Source organism: Pongo abelii, chromosome 1 (assembly GCF_028885655.2).
Source record: "Pongo abelii isolate AG06213 chromosome 1, NHGRI_mPonAbe1-v2.0_pri, whole genome shotgun sequence".
NCBI lineage: Eukaryota > Metazoa > Chordata > Mammalia > Primates > Hominidae > Pongo > Pongo abelii.
In genome coordinates this window covers 4,698,518-4,721,000 of record NC_071985.2, presented here as the reverse complement: position 1 = coordinate 4,721,000, position 22,483 = coordinate 4,698,518, and the positions used below count along the sequence as shown (strand labels likewise).

The 22,483-nt window shown below is 42.9% G+C and overlaps 1 protein-coding gene and 1 pseudogene across 1 annotated transcript in view; one reads left to right on the top strand and one right to left on the bottom strand.

The window, feature by feature from the left end:
* The window catches only part of SPMIP3 (sperm microtubule inner protein 3), a 38,498-nt gene extending 30,015 nt beyond the window's left edge, over positions 1-8,483 (top strand). The window contains exon 5 of the mRNA XM_002809234.3: positions 8,343-8,483. Coding sequence (XP_002809280.2) covers positions 8,343-8,461 — 119 coding nt within the window. The 3' untranslated portion in view covers positions 8,462-8,483. The remainder of the gene's footprint in view (positions 1-8,342) is intronic.
* Positions 8,484-10,370: 1,887 nt separating this feature from the next.
* On the bottom strand, positions 10,371-21,305 carry LOC100445007 (homeobox protein TGIF2-like; annotated as a pseudogene).
* Positions 21,306-22,483: the final 1,178 nt, after the last annotated feature.

Genomic DNA, 22,483 nt, shown 5'->3' with positions numbered 1-22,483 from the left:
GTGGTAACAGTCCCCATGAACTAGGCAGTATTATTATTATTATTGTTAGCTCCATTTAGCAGAAGAGGAAGCAGGCTTTGAGACTTTAAAAAGTCTACTCAAGCAAGTAACTGGTAAGTCGTCAGTCCAGCCCAAGCCAAGATATGTTACCCTCCAAAGCCCATGCTTTTCAATTGAACTAGGGAGGTTACAGGGGAAATGGAAAGAAGACTCATATGGCAGAGCATTTGGAGTGAAAAAGGATAGTGCTAATAGAAAAAGCACCGAGAGAAATGAAAGACAACTCTGCACCCTCTCATTTCTGCAAAATTGGTGATGCTGCTGATAGAAATAATGGATTTAGGCAGAAGAGATGTAGTCAAGTTGGGATCTAGGGACAATTAAAAATACGGTACCAGAAAGTGGTGCAGCCTGGGCACCATAAGAGGAGAAATGGCTTCAGATAGTCCCCTATTTAGTGAGCTTTGAAGCTGGACCAATTCTAGAGATGATTTTTATTTATATATTCATTCTTCATTTATTGAATTATTGATTGAATGTCTATTTGTTATCTATTGCTGAGTAACAAATCATTCCAAAATGTAGTGACTGAAAACGTTAATGATGATTTTTTAAAAATGTTCTCATGGTTTCTGTGGGTAGGAATTTGAGAACTGCTCAGTTGGGCATTCTGGCTCAGGGTCTCTCTTAGGTTTTGGTCAGATGTCAGTGGGGGCTGCAGTCTTGCCTGAAGGCTTGACTGGGGCTGGGGATCTACCTCCAAGGGGGCCACACACATGGTTGCTGAGCTGGTGCTCGCTGTTGGCTGGAGACCTCAGTGCCTTTCCATGTGGGTCTCTCCATGGGGCTGTGTGAGTGTCCTGACAGCATGGCAGTTAGCTTCCCTTAGGCAGAGCAATCTGAGATCAAGGTGGAAACCGCAATGCTTTTTATGACCCGGGCTCAAAAGTCACACACTGTCACTTCTTGGCCAGGCACAGCGGCTCACGCCTGTAATCCCACCACTTTGGGAGGCCGAGGCAGACAGATCACCTGAGGCCAGGAGTTCAAGACCAGCCTGTCCAACACAGTGAAACCCCATCTCTACTAAAAATACAAAAGTTAGCCAGACATGGTGACAAATGCTTATAATCCCAGCTACTCAGGAGGCTGAGGCAGGAAAAACATTTGAACCTAGGAGGCGGAGGTTGCAGTGAGTTGAGGTCATGCCACTGCACTCCAGCCTGGGTGACAGAGCAAGACTCTGTCTCAAAAAACAAAAACAAAAGCACACACTGTCACTTCTGGTGTATCCTGTTAGTCACATACAGCCAGCTCTAAAGCAGTGTGCAGAGGATTACACAAGGCATGAATACCAGGGGGCAAGAATCATTGGGGTCCATGCTGGAAGCTGGTGACCCCAGTATGATTTAGTTGTTTGTTGAGCAACTGTTATGAACCAGACACTGCTATCTGCCGAGTACAGTGACCAGAGAAGACAAGATAACTGCTTCTGCAGAGCTGACATTCTGGTGGGGGATATTCAGCATAGCCAAGTGCATTTTTTTTTTTTTCAAATCATAGATTGTGGTAGTGCTATATGGGAAATAAGCAGGGAGATGAGGATAGCTAAAGGAAGTTACTTTAAATAGGGCAGTCAGGGAAAATGTCTATGCAATTTTAGCTGAGCCCTGAAAAATAAGAATGAGTCATATAAAGGACATTTCAGGCAAAAGTAACAGTAAGTGCAAAAGCCTGGAAGCTGGGAAGGGCTTGGTATATTTGAGGAACAGAAAGGAGACCGATGTCATTTGGTGGGTAACGAGTGAGAGTGATCAGGCAATTGGATTTTATTCTGCGAGCAACGGTAAGACATTGAAGGATTTTTAACAGAAGAGTGGCATCTTACATTTTAACGGCATTATTTGTATTACTCTGGCGGCTGTTTTTTTTTTTTTTGAGACAGAGTGTTGCTCTGTTGCCCAGGCTGGAGTGCAGTGGCATGATCTCAGCTCACTGCAACCTCCACCTCCCGGGTTCAAGCAATTCTTCTGCCTCAGCCTCCCAAATAGCTGGGACTATAGGCACGCACCACCAGGCCCAGCTAGTTTTTGTATTTTTAGTAGAGGTGTGGTTTCACCATGTTGGACAGGATGGTCTCAATCTCCTGACCTCGTGATCTGCCTGACTTGGCCTCTCAAAGTGCTGGGATTACAGGCGAGAGCCACTGTGCCTGAACCTCTGGCTGCTGTTAAGACACTGTTTGGAGGGGAAAATGGAGGGGAAAAATTTCTCAGGCAGACCACTGAGAAACAATTTAATAGGTTAGACCAGAGATGATGGTGGCTGGGACCAGCAGGGAAGATAAAGAGGAATAAATGGATTCCAGAGATATTTTGGGGGTGGCATCAATTGGACTTGGTGATATATTTGATGCCAAGAACACTTTCACTTACCCATACATATTCCTTCAGTAAATAATTTGAGGGCCTATTTAAGTGCCAGTCAATGTGCCAGGTTTTAGCAATACCACATGAAGCAAAAATAGACACAAGATTTCTACACTCAATAACCATGGATGGGTGTGGTGGTGCATGCCTGTAATCCCAGCACTTTGGGGGACCGAGATGGGAGGACAGCTTGAGGACAGGAGTTTGAGACCAGCCTCGGTGACACAGTGAGAACCCACTCCTACAAAAGAAATTTAAAAATTAACTGGGCGTAGTGGCCCCTGTGGTCCAAGCTACTCAGGAGGCTGAGTCAGGAGGATTGCTTGAGCCCAGGAGTTTGGGGCTGCATGAGCTATGATTATACTACTGCACTCCAGCCTGGGCAACATAGCAAGACCCCAACTCTAAAAAATAAATCACCATAAATAACCATAAAAGTCTACCCGCCTTAAATGCTATGAGGCAGAGTTTATATGGGGGTATAGGAGCATATAGTAAGTCAGAGAAAGCTTCCCTTAGGAAATGATGAGCCAAGAGCTGAAGGATAAGCTAAAAGTTAACTGGGCAGAGAGTGGGGAAACAGGTTCACAGAGGACAGCATGTGCAAAGGCCTTGTGGCAGGAAGGAGCATGACATGTTTTGAGGAACTAAAAACAATAAGGGTGTGCTGGAGTATAGAAATCAGGAGGGATCATGGAGCAGGGTGCGGTGGAGGGATGGGAAGACCAGAGTATGAAAGATGTTACAGGTCATATTCAGGGTTTGGCCTCTAGTCTGAGAATAATGGGAAACTTGAAAAGTTTTAAGGAGGGCAGAAGTAATGATTACAATTTCATTTTGTGAGGGATAAAAGACTACAAATTGGGTTCAGTGTACACTGCTCGGGTGATGGATGTACCAAAATCTCACAGATCACCACTAAAAAGCTTACCATGTAACCAAACACCATCCGTTCTCCCCAAACCTATGGAAATAAAAAATTTAAAAAAATTCATTTTGAAAACGTTACTCTAACTGTGGAGAAGAAAAGGAGGGACAGGGTGGGGAGCAGCATGGGGCGAAGATTGAATGTGGAGAGTCAGGAGGAAATTGCAGTGGTTAAAGTTTTTTTCTTTTTTTGAGACAGGGTCTCACACCCATTGTCCAGGCTGGAGTGCAGTGGTGCAATCTCAGCTCACCGCAGCCTTGGCAGCCCAGGCTCAAGTGATCCTCCTCCCTCAGCCCCCTGAGTAGTTGGGACTACAGGCATGAGCCACCACACCCAGCTACTTTTTGTATTTTTTGTAGAGACAGGTTCTCACTATGTTGCCCGGGCTGGTCTCAAACTCCTGGGCTCAAGCAATCTGCCTGCCTCAACCTCCCAAAGTGCTGGGATTACAGACATGAGCCACCGCACCTGGCCAGGTCAAACATTCTTAATTTTGGTTACATTGCTTGGAGTTTTAAAAAATCTGGACACCCAGGCTATACCCAATACCAATTAAATCCGGATCTCCATGTGGGGCGGCAAAGTGGGGGTCCCAGGCATCAGTCATTTTTAAAACTCCCCAGATAATTCCATAGCGCAGCCAAGTTTGAGAAGCAGTGATTTAGGCAGCAGATGACGGGTGTTGGCAGTAGATTTAGATACATTTGAGAGATGCTTAGGTGGCAATGATTGTATAAACAACAACAGGCTGGCAAAGGGCTGGTCTGCAAGAGGCCTGACAAGGACTCCTTGAGGAAGAGTTTTTCACAGAATAAGAGAAAGAATATTAAGTTGTTTATCAAAGTATAGGCTGTTTATCCTAACCATTTGGCCAGTTTTTGTTTGTTTGTTTGTTTGTTTGTTTGAGATGGAGTCTCACTCTGTCACCCAGGCTGGAGTGCAGTGGCATGATCTCAGCTCACCACAACCTCCACCTCCCAGATTCAAGTGATTCTCCTGCCTCAGCCTCCCAAGTAGCTGGGATTACAGGCACCCGCCACCACGCCTGGCTACTTTTTGTATTTTTACTAGAGACAAGGTTTCACCATGATGGCCAAGCTGGTCTCGAACTCCTGACCTCAGGTGATCCACCCGCCTCGGCTTCCCAAAGTGCTGGGATTACAGGCATGAGCCACCGCACCCAGCCTAGGCCAGTGTTTGATCAGATTTTCAGGGCAGAAGGTATGTCTAGATTAGCAAGGATATACATTTATGTTCAGTTCTCTGAGGTGTCTGATTAAATATAGACCATGATAGATCATGGTTATTGCTTAAGAAATTATTCCTCAGTTAAAATTATTTCTCAGCACATATAATTTCATTGATTTCCTTAGGAAACATTTTTTGGGCACTGACTGTGCAAGACACAGTGGAGGGTATGGAGAAGGCTCTGTCCTCAGAGAATTCATAGCCTGGGAGGATAAGATGGCCCCTCAGAGGAACGTTACCCTTGTATTACTCACCCTGGTGCCAAATAATTCAAATAACTCATTTTTCCAAAATAAAATATATGCCTTTACCAACAGCGTGGCTCTTAGGCTCTCTGACCCTCAATATTCTCACCTGCGAAAAGGATAAAAATAGTATCTACCTAATAGAATTGAGATACCCATATAAAGAATGTAAGCATTGTGCCTGTATGTAATATTACTATGCCTTCAAAAATGTTAGTTAGTATTAGTATTATTGATCAAGAATAAACGTATGCCATAATCAATATCTGTAAAATACTAATACAATGGAATTGCATATATCACTGAGATTAAGTTCTAAAATCGGTGCACAAGGTAAAAATCATGCATGATCAAAGTTATCCTTGAAAAATATCTTAGACTGGCCAGGTGTGGTGGCTCACACCTGTAATCCCAGCACTTTGGGAGGCTGAGGTGGGTGGATCACTTGAGGTCAGGAGTTCGAGACCAGCTTGGCCAACATAGTGAAACCCCATCTCTACAAAACACACACACACACATACACACACACACACACACACACACACACAAATTAGGTCACGCCTGTAGTCCCAGTTACTCAGGAGGCTGAGGCAGGAGAATTGTTTGAACCCCAGGAGGCGGAGGTTGCAGTGAGCCAAGATTGCACCACTGCACTCCAGCCTGGGCAACAGAGTGAAAATCCATCTCAAACAAACAAACAAACAAAAACTCTTGATAGTTAAAGAGTGATATCATATTAAATCATTAACATATTTGGAATACACAGAATCCTCAGCAAGGTGGTTAAAGTTTCTCTGTGATTATCAACTAATTATTCATTTTATTTTCCAACAATGACTTTCAAAGGAGTCACCACCACAAATCCACATGAACAATAATTGCATTTTGTCTGATGATAAGGAAATCCAAAAAATCATTTCACACTTTCTTCCCATAGCATCCTCAATCTGTGTAGCACGTTTCAGGGTTGATAACAACCAGTGTTCTCACAACATTGACTGTTGAGTTCGCCTGGTTAAGTTGTGTATGATTCAACCCCATCGTACAGCCTGCAAGGATCATGAGGAGTTGCTGAATGGAATTCCTCCACTTCTAAATTACTTTAATAACATTTCCAGAATATAGTGTAATTAGAAGGCCATCACTGCTATCTGACTCCATAAAAAAACCTTGAAAAGTCACATGGTTGCTGACTACAGACAGGATCACACTCGATTAAATCTAAAAATCCTCAAAGATTTCATTTCTAATCATACTCCTTGGGTTAGTGAAATGTTATCCATTCTTAATATCCAGAAATGTTTATTTCTTGAGATACTGTTGAAGCACTAAGGAACGTAGACTAGAACAGTGAAAAATTAATGATCTTGGAGTCTGTTCTGTGTCAGATGTGGACTGTACCTCTTACAAGCTATGTATACTTGGGCAAATTAATCTTTTTGAGATGGCAATATCAGTGTACAACTGAGAATTACTCTGAATATTAGAGTAATATAACAAACTCTAATATTCACCTAATAATATAGTAAAGTTTTGTTACAATGCAGCCGGGCGCAGTGGCTCACGCCTGTAATCCCGCACTTTGGGAGGCCAAGGTGGGCAGATCACCTGAGGTCAGGGGTTCGAGACTAGCCTGGCCAACATGGCAAAACTCCATCTCTACTAAAATACAAAAATTAGCCAGGGGTGGTAGCAGGCACCTATAATCCCAGCTACTTGGCTGAGGCAGGATAATCACTTGAACACGGGAGGCGGAGGTTGCAGTGAGCCGAGATGGCGCCACTGCACTCCAGCCTGGGCGACAGAGTAAGACTCCGTCTGAAAAAAAAAAAAAAAAAAAAAAGAGTTTTGTTACAATGCTTTTGAAACACTAGTCTTTGGTTCCTTGAGCAATAATTGTATTAAAGTGAAGCTCTCTTTGAACCCTTATTTTTAGATAAGCAAAACTGTTAATGATTATAGATTAGAGGTTATAAAATACAAGGAAACACCAATGGGTATGAATTTAGGAACAGCAGTTATCACCCAAGGTAGGAGAGTGGGTGGGTAAGACATGAGAAATCTCAAGTAAGACCAGTAGATTTTGAGTTCTGCCTCTGCCATTTCCGGGCTGTGTGGCCCTGGGCAATGTACTTGTCACTCTGTTGCTTCTGATAGCAAAGGGGATGGTGAAATAGATTCAAGTTGAAGAAAGATAAGGCTTAAAGTGTTTTCTTTGGCTGTTGTGTGGAGGCTGGATTGCAGCAGGAGTGTTAGGAAGAGGAAAGGATATCAGTGTTTCAGGTAAGAGTCCAGGTGGCCTGGGCTAGGGTGTGATGGGGGAGTGGAGAGAAGTAGGAAGTGAAAATTAATTGGATTTGGTTGGTGAGAGAGTGGTCAAGGGTGACTCCCAGGTTTCTGGTTTGTGTTATTATAAGTAACACAAAAGAATGGATGAACTTCATTGATTTCTTTGCTTTTCTCCTTTTTTTTTTTTTCATTTTTGAGACAAAGTTTCGCTCTTGTTGCCCAGGCTGGAGTGCAATGGTGCAATCTTGGCTCACTGCAATCTCCGCCTCCCGGGTTCGTGCAATTCTCCTGCCTCAGCTTCCCGAGTAGCTGGGATTACAGGCACCTGCCACCACGCCCGGCTAATTTTGTGTATTTTTAGTAGAGATGGGGTTTCACCATGTCGCCCAAGGTTGGTCTCGAACTCCTGACTTCAAATGATCCACCCGCCTCGGCTTCCCAAAGTGCTGGGATTACAAGGCTTTGAGCCACCACACCTGGCCTATTTTCTATTTATTGTGATATCTATCATACCTGCAAAAAATATTTTGTATATATTCGATTTAAAGAGTAATAATAAAATACTTATTTATCCCTTAGGTCAGCTGTGAAAAATAATTCCCTAATATACTTAAAGCCTTTGAGTCCCCCATCCTTCTCCCCAGACGTACCCTCTATTCTGAATTTGTGTTAATCTTGCCTTTGCTATTGACTGTTTTTACCATATACGTATCTATTCCTAAATAACATAGTGATTGATTTTGTATGGTTTTGAACTTTGTTTATTCTGTTTGGAGTTCATTGAACTTTTCTAATCCAAAGGTTTATAGTCAATAAAATTTGAAAAAACAAAGAAACCTCTGAAAAAAGAGAAAATAAGAATTTAGGGATGGCAAGAAGTGCAATTCGATACAAAATAATGCACGGATAATGTAAGACTAAAAAGGTTTGGGAGTACAGAATGAGATGTCAACATGCAAATTTATGTAATTTATTTCATTTTATTTACATTTTGGCATAATTCAATAATATGCCTCTTAATCAGAGACTGAACCAAAGAAACAACCTTTTGACTGAGTCGTTTTTCCCACATTTTAAATGCATTCATTTGTCTTAAACCCCAAAAGTTATTTTGTTATTGTGCACAACTGCTAAAAGGACAGTGTGTTAAAAATTAGGAGTGAGTAGTCTTTAAATAAATCCTTAATTTGTTTTAAATTCCAGATTGGAACCAGAAATTAGCCACAGTTTCGCTGAATCCTCGACCACTTAATTCACTGCCAGAGCTCTACTGTTGTGAAGAGAGAAGCGGCTTTGAAAGAAATGCTTTTAAACTAAAATAACCATGGCATTCGAACAAAATAACGTTTGGCATTCTTAGGTGACTCTTTTAGACTAAGTTAATGGCAGCAGAACTACTTTCAATTTAAGTGTGTATACAGATGGCTATAATCCTAAAATATTTACATGTTGCAAATTTTTTGCAGATTAAGTTGGTCAGCTTAGAACAGGGAATCAAGATCTATCCTTAAGAGAACTTGAATTTTAGCCCCACTCCCAGTCTTATTGCTGATGCTGGCAAGCTATCTTACATTTAGCCCAATGTATACGCAAGATCAGGTAAGATCATTGCGTCTGCACAATAATTGCATCACTGTTGGGAAAAATAAAAAAAAGAAGCTGGGGGACATGGCCAATTAGGAAGAAAACTGGCACTGGAGACCCTCAGGGGGCTCTGGATGGAGAAACCCAGGTGTAGCCTGGGGCTATAGCGAGATGTGGGACTAATAAAAAGGATTAACTGAGAGTCTGTGTACAGGAGTTAGCACCCCTATCTTGGCAAGAAGAAAGCCTGACAACTAGGCATCAGCCCCTCAGGCAGAAAGCTAAAGGGTCTTCTCTAAGGAGAGGAAAGAACACCAAATAAAAAAACCTTACATTTGGCTTCTAGGGACCCCTGCCCTCCCCCAGTTCCCCAGCATGCTAGTTGACTCCCTCCTCACTCACTCTAAAGTAACACCTATCAATTGATAAACTTCTCCCAAGAATGCAGAGTTCCATATAGCTTTCCATTGCCTTAGTCTTAGATGTGAAGGGCCAATCAATGATCAAATGATAGGGTTCTCCAGAGAAACAGTATATATATATATATTTATATATGTATGAAATGAGGATTTGTTTTGATGGATTGGCTTGTGCAATTATGGAGGCTGAGAAGTCCCATGATCTGCCATCTGCAAGCTGGAAGCTCGTGAAAGCTGGTGGTGTGGTTCCAGTCCAAGTTCGAAGGTTGGAAAACTGGGGAACCAATGTTGTAAGTCTCGGTCCAAGTTTGATGGCCTGAGAACTAGGAGTGCTGATGTCAAAGGACAGGAGAAGATGTATGTCCTGGCTCAACCAGAGATGGCAAATTCACCCTTCCTCCATCTTTTGGTTCTATTAAGGCACTCAAATGATTGGATAATGCCTGTCCACGATGGTGAAGAACACTGACCTTTATTCAGTCTACTGACTCAAACACTACTCTCCTTCAGAAACCCCTTCAGAGACACACCCAGAAATAATGTTTTGCCAGCTAACTAGGCATCCCTTAGCCCAATCAAGTGAACAAATAAAGTTAACCATCAGGCCAGGTATAGGGGCTCACTCCTGTAATTTCTGTGCTTAGGGAGGCAGAAGTGAGTGGATCACTTGAGGAAAGGAATTTGAGACCAGCCTGGGCAACAGGGTGAAACCCCATCTCTACAAATAAATACAAAAATTAGCCAGGCATGGTGGCGCATGCCTATAGTCCTAGCTACTCAGGAGGCTAAGGTGGGAGGATCACCTGAGCCTGAGGAGTTCGAGGCTGCAGTGAGCCATGATCACACCACTGGACTGTAGCCTGGGTGACAGAGTGAGACCCTGTCTCCAAAAAAAAAAAAAAAAATTACCCATCACAAGTCTACCCCTTGTCAACTTGGCATCCACAAACATCTTAAACCATACTTAATTTCCAAATAAAGATAATAACAAGGTCATAATCCTGCCTAACATGATATTAACATTCTGCATACAACCGAAAACGCACTAATCCCAGGGTGTTTACCTCCCAGAAGAAGAGGAAAGTATTTGAATGATGTTTACTCTTCTCCTGGTATTCTATAACTTAAATACTATGATGTAGCATTAACAATACTCAAATACTATATATAAGGTCAGTACATCTTATGTTATATGATAAGGGAATGAGAGGAAATAAAGCAAACATTTTTGCCTAAAATATGTATGTATACACACAAACATGCTTATTAAAAAATGAGGCTGGGTGCAGTGGATCACCCCTGTAATCCTAGCACTTTGGGAGGCCAAGGTGGGTGGATCAGCTGAGGTCAGGAGTTCAAGACCAGCCTGGCCAACATGGTGAAACCGCATCTCTACTAAAAATACAGAAATTAGCCGGGCATGGTGGTGTGTGCCTGTAATCCCAGCTACCCAGGAAGCTGAGGCAGGAGAATCACTGGAACCCAGGAGGCGGAGGTTGCAGTGAGCCAAGATCACGCCACTGTACTCCAGCCTGGGCAACAGAGCAAGACTCTGTCTCAAAAAAAGAAAAAAAAAATGAGGACATATGGCAATTACAGTCCTCATTCCTGTAACTGGCCACACGTTTGCAACTGGTATTTATAAAACGCTGCCTTCTCCTACTGTCCATTCTGTATCCTTTCTGACTTCAACACACAACTCAGCAGTCATGGTTCTTTACCGGGTGGAGTGGCCTAAACCTCCATTCCTGAAGGGTCTGGTCATTAGTAGTACTGCCTGGATTGGGTTGGGGCATGGTAATGCTGAGAGACATCCTAAGTGGTCCATATCCCAGACATATTCTTCCTTTGTGGAGTAGTGGAGTAGTAGTTCAATTTCCCCTTGGTCGTCCAGATCAGCCGCCTCAACCAGCAACATAACTTCCTTCTTAGCTTGCTGACTCTGAGGCATGAGGAGCCTAAAATGGCTGGGCAGCAGTCTTAAGTCCAGTCCAGCGGGATCATTGTGTCTCCTAGTGGAAGCATTCCTCCCTCTGGAACTAAGGTCTCTAGGCCAGCAGAGCATAAAGTCCTGGGAACAGTAAGCAAACATTTTGCTAATGGGTTACTAAGGGTAATAGTGAGTCATGCCACTCCCGTTTCTACCTCTTGATTCCTCGATCTGTGAATCCTAGCTATGGGAGAGTGAGCACCGTATATTGGGCACTGATTCAGAGCATTTGCAGTCTTCTGGAGAACCTTGCTGCAGCCCTGCAAAGGTATTGCCGCCTAGCTGGTACCGTTAACTGATTCTTCAAAAGGCTATTCCACAGCTCTATCAAGCCAGCGGCTTCTGGTTAGTGGGGAACATAGTAAGACCAAAAAATTCCATGAGCATAAGCCCATTGCTGCACTTCTTTTGCTGTAAAGTTGAATTCTTTAATCAGAAAGCAATGCTGTATGGAATACCATGATGGTGGAGAAGGCATTCTGTAAGGCCACAGATAGTAGTCTTGGCAAAAATATCGTGTTCAGGGAAGAGAAATCCACATCCAGAGTAAGTGTCTATTTTAGTAAGGACAAACTTCTATGATGGAAGCAATCCAGTGTAACCAACCTGCCACAGGTAGCTGACTGATCGCTCCAGGGAATGGTGCCGTACTGGGGGCCAGGTTGGCCTTGGTGAGTGGAAGTCCACGTTGCTGAGCCCAGGTGTAATCTCCTTCCTTGCCACCATGGCTATTTTATTCATGAGCCCGTTGGGTAATGACAGTGGTGGCTGGGGAAAGAATCTGACTGGTATCCACAGAATGGGTCATCCTATCCATTTGATGATTAAAATCCTTCTCTGTTGGCTGGGTGCAGTGGTACATGCCTGTAATCCCAGCACTGTGGGAGGCTAAGAAAGGGAAAATTGCTTGAGCCCAGGAGTTTGAGACCAGCCTGGTCAATATAATAAAACCTCATCTCTACAAAATAAATAAATAAATAAATAAGCCAGGCATGGTGGCATGCACCTGTAGTCCCAGCTATTCAGAAGGCTGAGGCGGGATGATTGCTTGAACCCAGGAGTTTGAGGCTGCAGTGAGCTATGATCAAACTTCTGCACTCCAGCCTGGGCAACAGAGCATATCTTGTCTCAGAAATAAAATTAATTAACAAAATCCTCTGTTGAGGTTCCCTTCAATGAACATTCACATGGGATAAATATCTTTGTGTTTTTTGCCCAGAGAGATCTATCCAAATACCTGTTCCCTAAATTTCTTTCTTTTTTTTTTTTAAATTATAATAGAGGGGCTGGGTGTAGTGGCTCACGCCTATAATCCCAGCACTTTGGGAGGCTAAGGAGGGTGGATTTGAGGTCAGAAGTTCAAGACCAGCCTGTCCTACCTGGTGAACCCCGTCTCTATTAAAATACAAAAATTAGCTAGGCATAGTGGCGGGTACCGGTAATCCCAGCTACTTGGGAGGCTGAGGCAGGAGAATCGCTTGAATCCGGGAGATGGAGGTTGCAGTGAGCCGAAATCACACCACTGCACCCCAGCCTGGGCGACAGAGTGAGACTCTGTCTAAAAAAAAAAAAATTATAATAGAGATGGGGTTTTGCCATGTTGCCCAGGCTGGTCTTGAACTCCTGAGCTCAAGCAATCCGCCTGCCTCAGCCTCCCAAAATGCTAGGATTACAGGCATGAGCCACCACACTTGGCCCCTTCCCCAAACTTGTCACTAAATTTCCAATCATGTTGGGCCATCCGGCCAAACCACTGGCTACAGCCCATGAATATTTAATTGCACATCTGGCCATTTCTCCTTCCAAGCAAAGTGCATAACCAAGTCTACTATGCAAAGTTATGCCCCACTGGGAGGATTTCTCTTTACCACTCTCCGGTGTGCCCCAGTGAGGGACTGTGGTGCTGTAGCTGTCCACTTTCATGTGCTGCTGCATATCATGCAGAGCCATCTGTACAATAGGCCCCAGTCTTCTTTTTCTGTGTCAGCTGATCATAGGGAACTCCCCATGAAGCCACAGGTTCAGGCTGAGAAGGAGAAGCAGTGTAGGAGTGGGGACCATGGACATTTAGACCACTTCTTATAACTTACTTGTGCCTTCAGAACGGCCTGTTAGGGCCTAATCACATATATACCACTTCCATTTGATAACTGGATGTTGTGTTGCTATGCAAGCCCAACTTTATGACTTGGCGGGTCAGATAACATCAGTTCATGATGGGCAGCTAGGGTTGCACGGTAACTTGGTGGCCCATGGTCAAGCATTTAGTCTCTGCTAAAGCCCAGTAGTAGGCCAAGAGTTGTCGCTCAAAAGGAGAGAAGCTATCCAAGGATGTTGGCAGGGCCCTGCTCCAAAATTCTTTTTTTTTTAAAACTTTTTTCTGCCTTTTTTTTTTGGTAAACCAAACCAATGATAAAACAACTATTTGAAATTTTACACTAATGTAGAGATTTTGCTGGTCCCCCAAATAAAAATACTATTTCCTTGCAAAACAATCCCCAGTTGCAATGGTGGGTTACTCCCAGTTCATCAGACCCTATCAAGCAATGCACTCTCATTCCCCACACCTGGCTAACTATTGCCATTAATGCAAACCACAGCAAAAGCGGATAAACAGTTCAGCAAAAATCTACACAACTGGAGTCAGTTCTGTTACATCTGCTGGGTTCCTCTTTTCTTTTGTTCACGCTTACGAACTTGGAATGTCCACACCTGAATTGACAGAAGCAGCACAGGGGCAGCTTGGACCCAACACAGGCCTGAACCGGGCAGGTTTCCTGAGCCCAGCCCAGAAAACCAGGCAGAACAAAGGTGTCCCAGGGTTTCTCTGGACCAGCAGCAGCAACACCATGCCTGTCTCCCATCGCCTGGTCTCTTTCACTGAGGGGAGGCCTGGAGAAATGGCAGAGTCAGCAGAGGAGAGGGCCCCCATCACAGCGCAGCGATGCCAGCTGGCATCTTCCTGCTGAAGACCTCTGGACAGAGGACATGATCCCAGTGTTTGGCAGTGATCCATAGAAAACCCTCTGTATGGAGGGGACCCAAACGGGAACCCGAGACAGCTGGTTCAAGCCTCGAGCACTCCTGTTGACAGACACCTACTTGAGGTTTTCAGAGACTAAAGGGATGGGAGTGTGCAGGAATGGGAGTGACGGGTGCTGCTGCTTCTCAGGCTCCATCTCAGCAGCTCTCTGTAGTTGGAGGACTGGAAGCAGCTGGAAGCTGCTGAAGCCTCTTTGTCTTGTTCTAGGGATGTGGCTGGTGGTATGTTGGAGAGTCCACCTGTGGGGCTTCCAGCCTCAGTCCTGGTCAGCAGGGTGAGTGTGCTACCAGGAGTCAGAGTATTGGGGGGCTCCGGCTCCCACCGCGGGAAGGGGGCTGCAGGCTTTCCCCGCTTGGCCTGAGTGGAGCAGCATGCAGCACACAGACAGGGAGAGCACATCTGTGGGGGCTGGGACAGACACAGCCAGCCCTGAGGGGCTGCTGCCACTTGGCAAGGCCACATCTGAGGCCTCACCCCCATCTCAGGAAAGGGTAAACTGATTCGCATCTTTGCAGTCTGGAAGACACCACCGCCAGGCATTGATGAACCAGTTACACATCTGCAGTGCTGACAGGCTGGTCTGACCAGAAAGGCTCAGCTTCCCCAGCCCCGGGGGGGAGGCATTACAGAGGTGCAAGTACAGCTAGTCCCTGAGGATCTCCACTGACTCCTTGGACAGGCTCCCCCTGATCTTCCTCTTGCCTGCCAGGGAGAGGAGGCCTTCGTCTTCACCTAGATCACTGTCCAATGTGGTGCCTAGGGGCTAGGCTGGACCTGGGGCAAGCCTTGCAGAGACAGTGGTGAGCCATCTCTACTGACTGCTTCTTGGATGTTCTCCTTGGTCAGGCCCCTTGGCCTGGTACCAGACTCAACCCCTGAAAATCCAGATGAAGGAGCAAGGCCCTATCCTTCACTTGGTGCTGTGACCCTGGGCAAGTGTTCTTCCCTCTCTGAGCTTGAGTCCTCTCTTCACTTTTCCTAGCGGTTTTTGGACCCATGCAGCCTCAGGCTCAGGGTGGGGCATCCTGGTAGGGGAACTGGTGGTGGGGAGGGGGGGGCGCAGAGCTCCCAGTACCTGCCCCGCCTGACAGCTCACTGAAGGCTCAAATGTGGAAAGCAGGGGGGTCTGACAGTGGATCCTTTCTCCTCCCCTCTGCATTCTCCTCGCCCTCCCCCACCTGCCCAGAGGGAGAAAACATACTTTGTGCTCTTGCTTCAAAGTTCTAAAGGCTGGAGGTGTGACTCACCTATATGTGACTACCCAAAGGCTCCCCTACCTGCCATTGACAGATCTGCTGGTCAAATGGTCCATGTGGCAGAGCAGCTTGCACAGCACCCTGGACCTGTTGCAGAGCCTTCTCTTGTCCTGGGCCCCACTCAAAACTCACAGCTTTTCAGGTAACTCAGTAAATGGCCCAGTGTAACACACCCAAATGAATATGTTGCCTCCAAAAATCCAAAGAGGCTCAGCAGGCATTGTGCCTCTTTCTTGGTTGTGGGAGGAGCCAGATGAAACAACTTAATCTTCACCTTAGAAGGGATATCTCTTCCCAAAACAAGTATATGAAAATATCTAGTATCAACTGAAATGTTTCCATTCCATTGTTGTAATTAACATCATGAATGGACTTCCTAAACTGATTACCCCACTGTGGGAACCAAATTGGATTCCTACTTTGTTGGACTCTCTTTCCTGATTTTAGCAATTTACCATCCCATTCTCTGCTCTGTGATTTTTTAAAAGCTTATTCCATGTTCTGCAGCATTGTGATTGTATGCTGGCTACACTGCTTTTAGAATGCTCTTTCTCATGAAACAAATACATAAATTTGTTTGAAATGACGTTCTCTCAAAAGAAAGAAAAGGCAAGAAAGAGAGAGAGAGAGGAAAGAAAGGAAGGAAGGAAGGGAGGGAGGAAGGGAGGGAGGGAGGGAGGGAGGGAGGGAGGGAAGGAAGGAAGGATATTTCGACATCACACACCACTGGACCCCTAGAAATTTCACTGGGGTAAAGACCCCTGAATTCCAGTTGGATTTATTACCCACTCTTTGACATGGTAGTGTCTCACCATATGTCTACAGTTATGGCTACTTCTTGCTCACTATGTCCAATCAGCATAATGTCATCAAAGTAACGGACCAATGTGGTATCTCGTGGAAGGAAAGGGTGACCAAGATCCCCATGAACTAAATTATGACCTAGGGCTGGAGAGGTGATATGCCCCTGAGACAGGACAGTGAAGGTGCATTGCTGATCATGTCACTGAAAGCAAACTGCTTAGGGTGGGCCTTATGGAGAGGGATGGAGAAAAGGCATTTTCCAAGAAATGACACATCTGGTACAGCAGCTGCAACTGGAGTCACCATCTGGTTAAGCTTATGATAATCCACTGTCATTCTCCAAGATCCATCTGTCTTCTGCACAGGCCGAATAGTGTTGAATGGGGATGTGGTGGGAATCACCTCCCTGTCAGTTTACTTAGGTAATGCAGGGTTTCCTCAGAGGAAGAAAGGCTGATACAACTGTGAATGGGAATGCCACTGTCACTGGGGTTGGGGAAGCCACTTCCACTGGGATGGGGACACCACTGGCAAAAAAGACTCATCAGATTTTAGGGGCTCAATGTCTCCAGCTTTATCTAGGTCTTCTCAAACATCCCCATTTCAATTGACAGAATTCCACTATTTCCTAATTAATGTCCCCACTTTAAGAGCGGATGCCCTGTGGGGCTGGAAATTCAACATGCGCTGTAATTCATCAAGTCCCAGGATTTGATTCTCAGCAATTTCAGTGACATTAGGAGCAATAACCAATGCTATTATACTCCTTAGTTTTCCAAAAATGTTTAAAAATATCATATACAGAGCCCTTGAGGTCCCTTGTTTTTTGTTTTGTTTTGTTTTTGAGACGGAGTCTTGCTCTGTCGCCCAGGCTGGAGTACAGTGGCACAACCTCAGCTCACTGCAAGCTCTGCCTCCTGGGTTCACGCCATTCTCCTGCCTCAGCCTCCCGAGTAGCTGGGACTACAGGCGCACACTGCCACGCCCAGCTAATTTTTTGTATTTTAGTAGAGACGGGGTTTCACCGTGTTGCCCAGGCTGGTCTCAACTCCTGAACTCAGGCAATCCACCTGCCTTGGCCTCCCAAAGTGCTAGGATTACTGGCATGAGCCACCGTGCCCGGCCCCCTTGCTTCTTATAAGGAGTTGATTAGGAGTATCCAAGCATGGACTATCAGGGCTCTCTTTACTACTGGATACAGAGTCATCAGCCCCTTTAAATCCAATCAGATTACACAGCTAATTTCAGAAGCCCCAGAAACAATTCAAAAAAACTCATTCTTAGAATTTTCTTATTCTAGTACCATTCTTGGTACCAAAATCTGCATTAATTAGGGTTCTCCAAGGAAATAAAACCAATACAATGTGTATATATATACACACACACATATATATACATACACACATATATATACATACACACATATATATACATACACACATATATACATACACACACACACACATACACAAAGAGACTTATGAGGGATTGGCTCACATGAACACGACACCTGGAAGGTTCCACAATCTACCATCTGCAAACTGGAGGCCCAGGAGAGCTGCTGGTGTAGTTCCAGTCCAAGCCAAAAGGCCTTACAACCAGGGGAGCCAATGGTGTTAAGTCCCAGCCCAAATTCAAAGGCCAGAGAAGATGAATGTCCCAGCTCAAGCAGAGAGCAAATTCACTATTCCTCTGCCTTTTTGTACTATTAAATATCTGGACACTCAACAGATTGGACAATGCCCATCCACACTGGTGAAGGCAATCTTTACAGTTCATTGATTCAAATGTTAATCTCTTCCAGAAACACCTTGGTAGACATCCCTCATCCCAGTCAAGTTGACATATTACCATCACATAATAATGTGACATGAGATTTGTCAAAATAGTTATATCCATAAAATGCAAAAAAGCAATCTTCCTAATTTCTCTTAGAATTTTTTATTTATCTGTTGGTTAAGAGTGTGTTAATTCCCAGGTATTTGTGAATTTTCTAGTTTTCTTTATTATAGATTTCTAGCTCCATTCCATTGTAATCAGAGAAGATACTTTGTATGATTTCAGTATTTCTAAAGTTGTTTTGTAACCTATCCTCTGTCCGGGACACTGTTCCATGTGCAATTGAGGAGACTGTGTATTCTGCTATTGTTGGGGGAAGTGTACTGTTTATGATGTTAATCAAGTTCTCTATTTCCTTATTAATCTTCTAAATGTTCTAATAATTTTTATTATTAAAATGGGGTATTGAAGTTTCTATTATTGTGGAACCATTTCTCCGTTCAAATCTGTCAGTGTTTGCTTCATGTATTTTGCTAGGGCTCTGTTGCTTGCTGAGTATGAATATGTTTATAATTGTTACATCTTCTTGATGAATTGACCCTTTTATCAATAGATAATTCCCTTCATCTCTTGTAACAGTTTTAAATGTAAAGTCTATTTTGTGTGATAACTTTTTCCATCCTTTCACTTTCAACCTATTTGTATCTTTGGTTTAAAGTGAGTTGCTTGTAGATAGCATACAGTTGGATTATCTTTTATACCTAATTTCCTTCATTACTGCCTTCTTTTGTCCTTAGCTGATTTTTTTGTAGGGTTTTGTTTAATTTCCTTATCATTTCCTTTGTGTACATGTTTTATTTTCTTAATGGTTACCATGAAGATTACAATCACATCCTAAATTTGTAACGTTATTTTAATAGATACTTAGCTTCAATAACATACAAAAACTCTGCTCCTATACAGCTCTTTCCTGACCTTACTGTTGTCACAAATTACATTTTTATGCAGGGTACCCAATAGCATAAATTTGTAATTTTTTTAATGCATTTGTCTATTAAATCATGTAGAAAATAAAAAGTGGAGTTGCAAAACAGAAGTACATTAATACTGGCTTTTACCTTTTTAGCTTTACTGGAGATCTTTATTTCTTCATTCAGCTTGAAGTAACTGGCTAGTTACCTTTCATTTCAAACTGGGAGACTCCCTGTAGCTCTTTCCCTGTAGCCTTTTTTTTTTTTTTTTTTTTTTTTGAGACAGTCTTGCTTTGTCACCCAGGCTGGAGTGCAGTGGCGCAATCTCAGCTCACTGCAACCTCTGCCTCCCGGGTTCAAGTGATTCTCCTGCCTCAGCCACCCTAGTAGCTGGGATTACAAGCACCCACCACCATGCCTGACTAATTTTTTTTGTATTTTTGGTAGAGACGGAGTTTCACCATGTTGGCCAGGCTGCTCTCAAACTCCTGGCTTCAAGTGATCCGTACACCTTGGCCTCCCAAAGTGTTGGAATTACAGGTGTGAGCCACTGCACCTGGACATGTAGCACTTCTTGATGGGAACGGCCTATGGGTAATATTCTTCCTCCATTTTTGTTTATCTACTTATGTCTTAATTTCTCCTTCATACTTGAAGGATAATTTTGCCAAATATTCTTCGTTTTTCTATTTTAGTACTTTAAGTAAATGTTATCCCATTTTTTTTTCTGGCCTCTATGATTTTTGTCAGAAATCAGCTTTTAATCTTACTGAGGGTCCTTTGTACATGATGAATCACTTCTCTCGTGATGCTTTCAAGATGCTCCATCTTTGTCTTTTGACAGTTTGATTATGTGTCTCAGTGTAGATCTCTTTTGTGTTTATTCTACTTTGAATGCATTGAGCTTCTTGGATTTGTAGATTCATGCCTTTCATCAAATTTTGGAAGTTTCTGATGAATTATTTCTTCAAATATTCTTTCTGCCTCTTTCTGGGATTCCTGTAATGCATGTTGCTCCACTTGATGGTAGGGTCCCTTAGGCTTTGTTCACTTTTCTTCAATTTCCTTTCTGCTCCTCAGACTGAATAATTTCAGTTGTCCTATCTTCAAGTTCACTGATTCTTACTTCTGCCTGCTCAAATCTTCTGAATTCCTCTAGTAAATTTTTTCATTTTAGTCACCATAATTTTCAGCTCCAGAATTTCTATTTGGTTCCCTTTTATCATTTCTCTTCTTGGATATTCTTTTGTTCATACATCATTTTCCTGGTTTCCTTTAGTTCTTTGAGCATATTTGAGACAGTTGATTTAAAGTCCTTGTCTAGTAAGTCTGATGTATCATCTTTCTCAGGGATGGCTTTAGTCTTTTTCTTTTTTTTCCTGTAAGTAGACCATACTTTCCTGTTTCTTTGTAGTTTGTTGCTGTTATTGAAAATGGACATTTGAATATTATAATGTGGAAACTCTGTAAATCAGTTTTTCTTTTCCCTAGGGTATGCTGTTGACTGTTGAAGTCTAAGATTGTGTTACTGATTTTTCCAACCTTTTTTTTTGTTTTTGCAAAAACTGTACTCCTTATTGTATTAGTTACTGAAGTCTCTGTTCCTTTAGTTTGTGTTCAGCTACTGCTTTGACAAAGATTTCCTTAAATACTAGGATTACACACACACACACAAGCTCTGGGCTCAGGGATTCCAATTCTGCCTCAGCCTTCTCTTCTCACACTAAACCTAGAGATCAGCTGAAGGTGAGAGCTTAGGATCTTCTCAGGTCTTTTCTGGGCATGTGTCCTGCCCTGGGCATGTATATGGCTTTCTATATTCCCTAATATACACTTTTGAATAACCTAATTTCTCAAATAAACTCTCCTCTGTTCTTCCTCCCAGGCTTTAGATTGTGTATTATATGCCTCAACTGTATATCATCTTTTGCTCCAAGCAGTTGTGGTTTTTTTGTTCTCCTTATAATGTTTCCAAGCAATGCTCACCACTTTTCCATCCTAGGTGAATTGTGAGTTAGATAAAACACAGATGGGCACTATGTGTCAGCCCTTCAGGTAGCCACAGAGAGGTTAAAATAGAAAAAACACAATAATTTGCAAATAAGGTCTGCTCTGCTCCCTTTAGAACCAGAGACCAGGGTCCCACACTGGCAATGCAGGTGGCTTTCTTCAAGATTGCCATTGACCTGGAAAGGGGATGGGCAAGGACAAGTAAAAACACCACGCAGCTTTCCTACCATTTTTAATTTGCCTTTTTCTTGATTTGTTGTTTACCTGACTGATATAAACCTGTGTTTTCCAGAGTTCTGACAAAGTTCATTCTGACGGTTCCTATTTGTTTTTTGATGATTCTGTGGAGAAATGGGTGTTTGGAGCTGAAACTCTGCCATTTTTCTGATGCCAGCCCCAAAATTTATATCAAATGCAAAAGACCCAGAATAGCAAAATCAATCTTGAAAAGAACAAAGCTGGAGGGCTTGTACTCCTCAATTTCAAAACATGCTATAAAGCCACAGTATCAAAACACTGTGGTGCTCGTATAAGAACAGAGGGGCAAAGGCATTTCAATGGGAAAAGAATAGTATTTTCAACTAATGGTGCGAGGACAAGTAAATATCTACACACAAGGAGATACACTAAGGCTTTTACCTCGCATCACGTGAAAATTAACTCAACATGGATCACAGACGATTTTGCGAAATGGTCTTTCACATGTGAAAGTTTAGACTATAGATTTTTTTAAAAACATCAAATAAAACTTTTAATGACCCTAGATTAGGCAGATTCCTTAAATGTGACACCAAAAACAACCTAAGTAAGGAAAAACTGATAAATTGGATTTGACCGAAATTTAAAACTTTTGCACTTCAAAAAACATCACCAAGAGAATGAAATGGCAAGCCACAGACTAGAAAAAATATTTGTAAATTATGTCTAATACAGAATCTGTATCCAGAATGTATAATGACTTCTTATATAATTAAAAACAACCAATTTAAAAATGGGCAAAATATTTGAATAAACATCACCAAGGATATATAAATAGACATAAAAAATGCTCAAACATCATTAGTCATATTAGTGAAACACAAATTAAAACAAGAAACCAACGGTTCATACCCACTAGAAAGGTTATAATCAAAAGATACACAATAACAAGTATTGATGAGGATGTGAAGAAATGGAAATGCTTATACATTGTTGGTGGGAATGTAAAGTGATGTAGTCACTTTGGAAATTTCTTTTAAACACTAAACATAAATGTATGATCTGACCCAGAGATTCCATTCCTAGATATCTACCCAAGAGAAACAAAAACCTATGTCCACACAAAGACTTAAATGCAAATGCTCACAGCAGTACTGTCATAATATTAAAAAAAAACCTGAAAATAACTCAAGTGTCTATGAACAGATGAATGAAGAAAATGTGGTATATCCATATAATAGAATATTATTCAGCATTAAAAAGGAATGAAGCACATGGTATTGTCTCAAA